At 39.3% G+C, this 10,082-nt stretch overlaps 2 protein-coding genes across 2 annotated transcripts in view; one reads left to right on the top strand and one right to left on the bottom strand.

Moving 5' to 3' along the window:
• The window catches only part of sdcbp (syndecan binding protein (syntenin)), a 49,342-nt gene extending 44,034 nt beyond the window's left edge, over positions 1 to 5,308 (bottom strand). The window contains exon 1 of the mRNA XM_045710978.1: positions 5,289 to 5,308. The gene's annotated coding sequence lies outside the window, so the exon portion shown is untranslated. The remainder of the gene's footprint in view (positions 1 to 5,288) is intronic.
• A 285-nt stretch (positions 5,309 to 5,593) lies between these two features.
• On the top strand, positions 5,594 to 8,786 carry penkb (proenkephalin b). Its single transcript, NM_001141836.1, has 3 exons — positions 5,594 to 5,717; positions 6,030 to 6,170; positions 7,690 to 8,786. The coding sequence occupies exons 2-3, from the start codon at positions 6,033 to 6,035 to the stop codon at positions 8,323 to 8,325; spliced, it is 774 nt and encodes a 257-aa protein (NP_001135308.1). The 5' UTR covers positions 5,594 to 5,717; positions 6,030 to 6,032; the 3' UTR covers positions 8,326 to 8,786.
• Positions 8,787 to 10,082: the final 1,296 nt, after the last annotated feature.

Genomic DNA, 10,082 nt, shown 5'->3' on the forward strand with positions numbered 1-10,082 from the left:
ATAAAAAAAATATTCTGATATTGTCAGGCAATACAGTGAACATTTACACATTGGTAGTTGTCCTAGGGGAGATATACCACAGTATAGTCATAGACATAACTGGTTAGGCAAGTATTAAGCTATGACCGTGTTTGAGATGTGCTGAAGTAAAAATTGGTTGTATTTCAACAAATTAAAGGACACTGACGAGATTACAAATTAACCAATGATTTGTAATTGGGAAATTCAGTATATCAACAAGCAGCATACTGTCACGTCCTGGCCAGTAAAAGGGGTTATTTGTCATTGTAGTTGGTCAGGGCGTGGCAGGGGGTGTTTGTTTTGTGTGGTTGGGTATTGTGGGTGTTGGTTCTAGTTTTCTTATTTTTATGTTTATCTAGCTTTTTTAGTTCTATGTGAGTTTTGTCAATGACCTCCAATTAGAGGCAGCTGGTTGTTGTTGTCTCTAATTGGAGGCCATATTTAGTTGTGTTTGTTTTCACTGGGTTTTGTGGGTGGTTGTTTCTAGTATAGTCTACGCACCTTACTGGACTGTTTTCGTCTTTTGTTTTGTGTTGATTCAGTGTTTTCTTTAATAAATAGAGGATGAGCACTTTATCCGCTGCGTTTTGGTCCCCCTTCAACGATGAGCGTTACACATTCAGACTGTTCACCAATTCATTTAAATACAACATCAACCCTTAATAAATGTGAGTACATGAACTTGATGCACCTTCTTATGGAGTTTTACACATATGGACATTTTACACATACAGCGAAATGTTGCACCCTCTTTGGATCGTCAAGTATTTCTGTTGGTTAATCAATCAATGTCCTCACCTTTTACAGTGAGCTTACTTTTTGTCCCAAAGGGGCTCTTGAACTGCCTGTTGTGTCTCTTCAACAAACACAATAGCAATCTCTCGCTGAGCCAAACAAACTCTGCATTGCGTGAGCAGATTGCATTTGGAAATAGTTACTTCAATCCACCCTACAGGAATGTCTAGGTGGGATGTTGGAAATGTAGGCTGGATCAAGAGCACCTTACTTAGTTTGAAAGTGTGTGTGTGTGTGTGTGTGTGTGTGTGTGTGTGTGTGTGTGTGTGTGTGTGTGTGTGTGTGTGTGTGTGTGTGAAGCCTTACAAAGTCAATGTTTTTATGACTTTGTAAGGCATCACCTATAGAAGGTGTATAGAAACTATTTGCAAACACAGTGTAGTATGTGTCCAACTTCATTAGTCCTGCCATTTCTTTTACCATGCTGCGCGATGCTCCTTGAGCCCGGGAACAAAAAGTATAACCATGGTCCCAATGGGCAAACACTAGTTGAATCAATGTTGTTTCCATGTCATTTCAATGAAATTAAGTTGAACCAACGCCAAGTGGTTTCCCCCTACTGCCGTTTTTCCTATTTTGTTGCATTATAACCTGTAATTTCAATGGATTTTTATTTGGATTTCATGAAATGGACATACATAAAATAGTCCAAATTGGTGAAGTAAAAAAAAAAAAATACGTTAAAAAATTCGAAAACATTTAAAACGGAAAAGTGGTGCGTGTATATGTATTCACCCCCTTTGTATGAAACCCCTAAATAAGATCTGGTGCAACCAATTATCTTCAGAAGTCACATAATTAGTTAAATAAAGTCCACCTGTCTGCAATCTAAGTGTCACATGATCTGTCACATGATCTCAGTATACACACACCTGTTCTGAAAGGCCCCAGAGTCTGCAACACCACTAAGCAAGGGGTACCACCAAGCAAGCGGCACTATGAAGACCAAGGAGCTCTCCAAACAGGTCAGGAACAAAGTTGTGGAAAAGTACAGATCAGGTTTTGTTTATAAAAAAATATCTAAAACTTTGAACATCCCACGGAGCACCTTTAAATCCATTATTCAAAAATGGAAAGAATATGGCACCACAACAAACCTGCCAAGAGAGGGCTGCCCACCAAAACCCACGGACCAGGCAAAGATGGAATTGTGTACAGTGCCTTCAGAAAGTATTTACACCCCTTGACTTTTTTCACATTTTGTTGTGTTACAGCCTAAATTTAAAATGAATTAAACAAAATTGGTCACTGGCCTACACACAATACCCCATAATGTCAAAGTAGAACTATGTTTATTGACATTTTTACAAATTAATTAAAAATGAAAAGATGAAATGTCTTTGTAAGTATTCATCACCTTTGTTATGGCAAGCCTAAATAAGTTCAGGAGTTAAAACTTGCTTAATAAGTTGCATGGACTCACTCTGTGTGCATTAACAGTGTTTAACATGATTTTCAAATGACTACCTCATCTAAGTACCCCACACATGCAACTATCTGTAAGGTCCCTCAGTTGAGTAGTGAAGTTCAAACACAGATTCAACCACAAAGACCAGGGAGGTTTTTCAAAACCCTATTAGTAAATGGCAAAAAGATAAAATAAAATCAGACACTGAATATCCCTTTGAGCATGGTGAAGTTATTCAATTATTACACAGCACCCTCTAGATTGGGTGTAAAAGCACTGAGACAACCAACCCCGGTCTCCCTTTACTGTACATGATAAACAGCTTCAAATACTGTAGCCATAATACCTTGCTTTACAAGTCCTTGTACCATTTCTAAGCAAAATGCCAGGTATACATGGTGATATCTGAACAATTTTGACTTGGAAGGCAACGGGGACTGCATGGGCCCTTTTCATAACCATACAAATCAAGTACTGGTTTAAAATTGACTAAAGTGGGGGTGAGTGCAACTCGACATTTAAAAGCATCCCCCCTCTTCGTGTGGTACTTGCTCCATGGCTGTGATTTCTATAAATTCCAAACAGCGATATTGATTTCTTTGCTCCCCTACAGTACATGCTCTAAAGCATTTTGTAGATTTCATAAATAGCTTTTATATTATATCAGCAGGGAATCCAGCAAGGAAAGGAAACCCCCCACCCCAACGACTTACAAAAAAATATAAATTCTAAAGCCTACTTTGGTAATGTATTAGTTTGAGCCTTGAGTTCTGTTTGTTCAGAGAATAATGGTGATAAGTATTACAATCTACAGTACAGTACATTTGTTTAGTAAGCAGACCATTGGTGAGGCTTTGCATAGAGTGGTTTTGGAAACACTACAACAATCATGATCTTATGCTTCTAAAGCTGCTTCTAAATTGCTTACACAAGCTTAATGTATTGTCTTTTTGGCATGGTTCAGCACTAGCCTGCTTGAGGTTGCTATTTCGACATCTAATATTGAGTGACAATGCAAAATAGGGAGTTAATGATAATTATCATCCACATTGGTATACAGTCCCCTTCAGAAAGTATTCATACCCATTGACTAATTCCCACATGTTGTTGTGTCACAGCCTGAATTCAAAATGGATTAAATAATTTTGCTCACCCATCTACACACAATACCCCATAATGACCAAGTGTAAATATGTTTTTAGACATTTTTGTAAATTTATTGAAAATGAAATAAAAATGTTTTCACACCCCTGAGTAAATTCATCTTAGAATCACCTTTGGCAGCGATTACAGCTGTGAGTCTTTCTGGGTTAGTGTCTAAGAGCTTTGCATACCTGGATTGTACAATATTTTCACATTATTTTTGTTTTTATTATTCTGTTAAGTTGGTTGTTGATCATGCAAGTTGGTTGCTAGACAGCCATTTTCAAGTATTGTCATAGATTTTCATGCCAATTTAAGTCAAACTGTAAATTGGCCACTCGGGAGCATTCAATTGCTGCCTTGGTAAGCAACTCCCATGTGTATTTGGCCTTGTGTTTAAGGTTATTGTCCTGCTGAAAAGTGAATTTGCAGACTGAAAGCAGACTGAACCATGTTTTCCTCCAGGATTTTGTCTGTGCTTAGCTCTATAAAAAAATTGTAATCCCAAAAACTCCCTAGTCCTTGCCGATGACAAGCATACCCATGACAGGATGCAGCCACCACCATGCTTGAAAATATGAAGAGTGGTACTCAGTGATGTGTTGTGCTTGATTTGGCCCAAACATTACCCTTTCTTCCAAAAACGGTTCTTAGGATGTTAAAGGTTCTAGGTAAAATCCTTTGCGTTACAAAGAACCCGTTTCTTCCAAAAAGTGTTCTTCTGATCAAAACAGTTATTGGTAGAACCCTATCCCACCCCAAAGAGCCCTTTTGGAACCCTTTTTTTCTAAGAGTCTACCAATAGATGCCTTTTTTGCAAGGCTTTGGAAAACCTCCCTGGTCTTTGTGGTTGAATCTGTGTTTGAAATTCACTACTCGACTGAGGGACCTTACAGATAATTGTATGTGTAGGGTACAGAGATGAGGTAGTCATTCAAAAATCATGTTAAACACTATTATTGCACATAGAGTGACTCCATGCAACACGTTTTTACTCCTGAACTTATTTAGGCTTGCCATAACAAAGGGGTTGAATACTTACTGACTCAAGCCATTTCAGTTTATCCTTTTTTATTAATTTGTAGAAATTTGAAAAAGCATAATTCCACTTTGATATTATGGGGTATTGTGTGTAGGCAAGTGACAAAAAATCAAAATGTAATGCATTGTAATTGTTGGCTGTAACACAACAAAATGTGGAAAAAGTAAATGGGTGTGAATACTTTCTGTAGTATGGTTATGTGGAATTTGTATCGTACCCTGCTGCTGATAGCTAATCCAGGTAACTCCTAAACCCTGACATTTTAGAAAGAGTTGCTTCTGCTGCTCTGTATTGTAAATCAAATCAATGCATTGTCACAGCACAGGTTGCTGCCCAGGCATCACTAGGCTGTGGTGTGGAGAGGTGATTCAGTGAACTTCGTGTGGTGACTTAGTCACTGGTGGTCGATGGCGCAAAAGTAGGCCTAAACAAACAAGCTGAGATTCAGCACCACTGAATCGGAATTCCAAAGTTCAGCACCACATGACAGTGAACACAGCGACCGTTTCAGGTCACTCTAGTGACTCGACACTGTGAGAATCGCTGGAAAGAAATGATCCAGGTGATTAAGGCCTAAACCTACTCTATGGATATTATGAATGGTTTACATTGGCTGAGGCTTAGATCAGTCAGTGGTTAAATACAAGAACAAGTAACTGGCACTTTTGGAAACTAAACTCATGGACTGTGTTTACAAACACAATTATCCTTTGATATGGCTTTTAAAAAATATCGTCTACTAAGCCTGTAGGCCTACAGTATTGTGTAATCTGGCACAACTACATCACATCTATAAACATACAATGCAATATAAGTGGGAGATCCCACTCGCCTTGAAAAATATTAGTTCCAGTACTTATCTCCATAAATGTTACTTACCATTATGCTGAGCACCTCACTTGATATTGTGTGCGTCATTCATTATACGTCAGGAGGAGCTTTCCCTTGACGATGAGGGATCACTTCACTGTTGTTGGCCGGTCTCCTATAGTACGGCATTTAAGGGGTGTCTGATCGCTGAAGCACGACAGAGAAGTCCGCGCATTTATAACAAGCCCACATTGAAACGTTTCGGTGCTCCTATAGTGACTGAAGTGGCAGGTGCTTTCCCTGCGTTCTCTTCCAAGATTCGAACTCAGAAATTAAAGTGATAAAGTTTGTTTTAGGGCTCAACTAGCCACGCAGTGAGTGACTATATAGCAGTTCGCTACATTCAACAGTTTTTTCCTCGATATAACTGCAACAGAATAACTTGGAACATCAGTATTATTATTGAATTAGTAGGAGGCTACACGACAAACGAGAAAGGTGAGTTAATAATTGTATTTATTTTATTTTGTCTCTGAGCCAGAACAGTCTAATGTTGGACTTGTAAGATACTTCCATGCATTTGTCTAATATGTCCATTCATTTGTATAATATGTTCATATGGCTAATTTGTTTAGGCTAGTTCGTGTCTAATGTCTAACACAACTAGAAGAAGAACAAAACTAATTTGTGTATCTGGCTAATATATTCTGCATTTAGTTTAAATTCATATAAGCCAACATAGTTTAGACCCGCAAACTTCATGATTTGGAAAGCATCGATCATTTAATTGCTCACTCTCTTGTTTCGCAGCCCATGGCGGTATCGATGCGTTCCTTCTGGACGCTGGCTTTAAGCGCGTGCCTTGTGTTGACGGTGAGTGCGGACTGCGGAGCAGACTGCGCATATTGTATTCATCACCTCCAACTTCAACAGACAGACATCAACTCTCTCGTAAGTAGGCCTACAACTAAAACACAATCTTTTTTTTCTTCATTTTCATAACATAACGTTTGTATTAATAGGTAATTACTGAATGTTCTCTCTCTATTAGGCTATCTGCACGCGGGTTTCTCAAAACCTTTTTCGTAGTGCTGCTGCTGATTTCCAAGAATTTGCTACCAACCATACAATAGATTACAAACCATAGATAAATGTACATCACAATCATTCGCTGGTTTTGTGATTAGGTTTTGTGATTTCCACTGTATTGATCACTTGGAAATTGAATAAATAGACGTATGATTTAATTATGACACCTACAATCTATAAGTTAATTAATTAAATGACATGAATTATGAGAATCAGCTGTAAAATAGATTTTGGGTACAATACACTAACTAGAGCGAGTCAAGCAGTGGGCAAGGACTTGTTAGGAATAAACGACTTGAACCACAAACCACCATTGACTCTAAACATTTGACAAATTGTGTTTCAGCTGATAGCATTGATGCTATTATTTTGTAGCGTACAAATAAATACATTGTTTTGTAAATGCATATTTATTTGCCAAGGGAATCTTGGCATGCCTATAATTATTTTGGAAACAATGCAAGTCTGTTAAATTAACGTTTAGGAAAATGTTGATTTAAAAACAGTATTGCTACTGTAAGTGTACAGAGCAACCTAAATCATATGCTTCATTTTTGTTCAATTATTTGGATCTAAATTGTGCCAAGAATGACATGCAAACCTGCATGATTTCTCAAGCCTAACCCTAACCCATTTGAATAGGAGAGTATGGACAGCCTAGTTTGAAATAGTGTACTTTCTATTTTCCACCACTAGATTGCAGTTAAGTATCATACTTCATACGAATATGGCTCACTTTGACTGACTCTGTAGAAACTATCATCTGCATTATGTCATAATGTTGTTTTCAATTCACCAAAGTAGAATTATAGCAGATGGGGAATGCCCTCCCCAATCGCCTCCTAAAGCTTTGCCTGAGGCAAAGGAGGAGGTTGATGGTGGAGAGAAGCAATGTCACAGACCATTAGAGATTGAGCTTTCTAGATTCTCAGGATTGATTTGCTTCCGCTAAATGTACTACGTGGAATGGTGGAACACTCAAGGCACTGGGGTGTTTGTGTGGAGCCCCCAGCCTCCCAACTCCCATGACCAATGGCACTGTGCTGGGGGATTTAGAGTGACATTTATCACCCAACAGAGAGCACTTAACGTCTGATTGGCTGTGATCATTGGGTATCTCTCCATCAACCGTACTGTAGTTCTACCGCAAACCTGAGCACTGTGCTTTTCAAGTGGATAATGAGATTTATGAGTTATTGGAAAGGAGAACCACAAAGAGACAAAGATTTCAACGGTGGACAGTTGAAATATTGTTGAAATATTGGATAGAGGAATAACCTGGTTTATCATCCTATGTGATCGAGTTAAATGTAAAGAAAAGAGTTTCAAAACACTGATCATTTTATTGCCTTACGACTTCTGATCTCGTTCTCTCCCCCAGACATGTACGTTAGAGTGTGAAGGAGCTCTCAGCCCCAAGAAGTCCTGGGAACTGTGTGAGGATGTCCTGCAGGCTAGAAATGCCGACAGTTCAACAGAGGGAGACAAGGCTACCACAGAGACCTCCAAGCCGGACAACAACGACCCACATCAACTAGTAAAGAAGTATGGTGGCTTCATGAAACGCTACGGGGGATTCATGAAGAAAACGGCAGAACTGTACGGTCCTGAACCCGACGATGTCGACCATGGCAGGGAGATCCTGTTCAAACGCTACGGTGGGTTCATGAAGAAGAGTGACGAGCCAGAAGACACACTGAGTCTGCTCCGGGAACTGGTGAGGAACGTGGATGGCGGTGATGGCGGGGTGGAGAAACGCTACGGAGGCTTTCTGAGGAGCGCCAGACAGAGCTCTGACTTGGAGAACGGTATCCGAGAGCTGCAGAAGCGCTACGGCGGCTTCATGAGAAGGGTGGGCAGGCCCGAGTGGAGGGAGGAGCAGAAACGCTATGGAGGCTTCCTCAACAAGCGAGCCTGGGGGGAGGAAGAGGAGGACGAGATGGAAAAGGAACACGTCGAGTTGGAAGATGTTCCTGACGTGGTAGAGAAGAGATATGGAGGATTCCTGGGATACTGACCTTCCTAAATACCTACCACTGCTCAGTCATGTTCTGTTTTCTTGTCTTGCCTGCATTTTTACTGGTTTCTGTATATGATTGGCTGTAGTAAACATACTGAAGCCTACATGGTTATTTTAGTGGTGTGACATACTGTAACATTCACTCTCCATCTCTAAGAGACTTCCCTAAGCACTTCTCTGACCTATGACCTCTGTGTGCAGTAGGCTTTGTGAGACTCACTATTTTCTCATTGTAATGACTGATGTGCCCAAAATAAAAGCTTCTCAGACTTATCAAACCGAATAAATAGCCTACAGTCAGAATAAGATATTTGCTAGACTGGAATACTTTTTCACACATCTTGCTTTACTGTGGTTAACGGCTGTCGATTTTCTAGATGCATCTATTTATTTCATTTTATTGAAATCCTTGTAACCGCCTGCTTATCTGTATGTAGAATAAATAAATTGCTCTAACTGCAGAATAATGTGTTTGTCATGAATAAATATGTCTTATTACTCTGAATCGATGTCAATTTTTTTACTTAACAGTAAAGATTTATGGCCAATTTATGTGGTTGTTCCAAAATTCATTACAAGTAAACATTTCAAATCAATTTGGTTAAAATTCAAAACAAACAATAAGTAATCAATCCAACTTATGCTAATCAAATCAAAGGAAAAACAAACAATAAAAAATCAAATGCATTCAATCACAAAACCGGTAGCAATAATCCGTCCATCAATTAGTTAGTCAGGGGCAGCAGGTAGCCTAATGGTTAGAGTGTTGGACTCGTAACCAAAAGGTTGCAAGATCAAATCCCTGAGCTGACAAGGTAAAAATCTGTCGTTCTGCCCCTGATCAAGGCAGTTAACCCACCCTGTCATAGAAAATAAGAATTTGTTCTTAAATCACTTGCCTAGTTAAATAAAAGTAAAATACAAAAAAGTCAGTTGTGGTTGACAGTGTCTTTGTGGTGGTGGTGGCTGGCAGTTGATAGAGGTTGTGTTGGGACTGGGAAAACCTGGGTTGGTGTTGGGGCCAGGTTGAAAATTGTGTTGGAAAAAACAGTGAACTGGGGCTGGGTTGGGGTCTGTAGAAGGGAGGAAAGACAACCTGAGGAGCAAGATACATACAGAGAGCTGTCTGTAAGGAGGCACTGTCACTGAACACACCTACCATCTGTTTGTGAGTGCTCCATGGCCAAGTGGGTCTGGGCCCTGTTTGTTTCCAGTGTCCAGCCCTGCTGCTGCGTTGCTCCTCCAACACCAACCCAGGCTGATGGACATCCCCTGCTCTTCTACACTTATGTATATTTCATTTTTCAATACATTTGCAAAAATGTCTAAAATCCTGTTTTCACTTTGTCATTACAGGGGACTGTGTGTAGTTGAGAGAGTCTTTACAAATATTTAATCAATTTTGAATTCAGGCTGTAACACAACAAAATGTGAAAATAATCAACGGGTATGAATACTTTCTGAAGGCACTGTATATTTGTATCAGAAAATGTATTCTAATTAAACTGTCATAAAATAGTAGTAGAATTGTATATAGTTCAGGCCAGTGAAATACAAATTACAAAATAGCTATTGAAGTATTGAAATACATATATCAAATACATGTAACATAAATACTGCCTATCGTTGGCACCAGCTACCTGCACTGTAAACCTGCAACAGTTTACTAACCACTGTACTTCCAGTAATGCACTGTAAATTCTAGAAATACACTATGTTGCTGTAGTTAGGTGTTCCAGTAATATGCTGTAAAA

This window comes from Salmo salar, chromosome ssa29 (assembly GCF_905237065.1).
Source record: "Salmo salar chromosome ssa29, Ssal_v3.1, whole genome shotgun sequence".
Classification (NCBI taxonomy): Eukaryota; Metazoa; Chordata; class Actinopteri; order Salmoniformes; family Salmonidae; genus Salmo; species Salmo salar.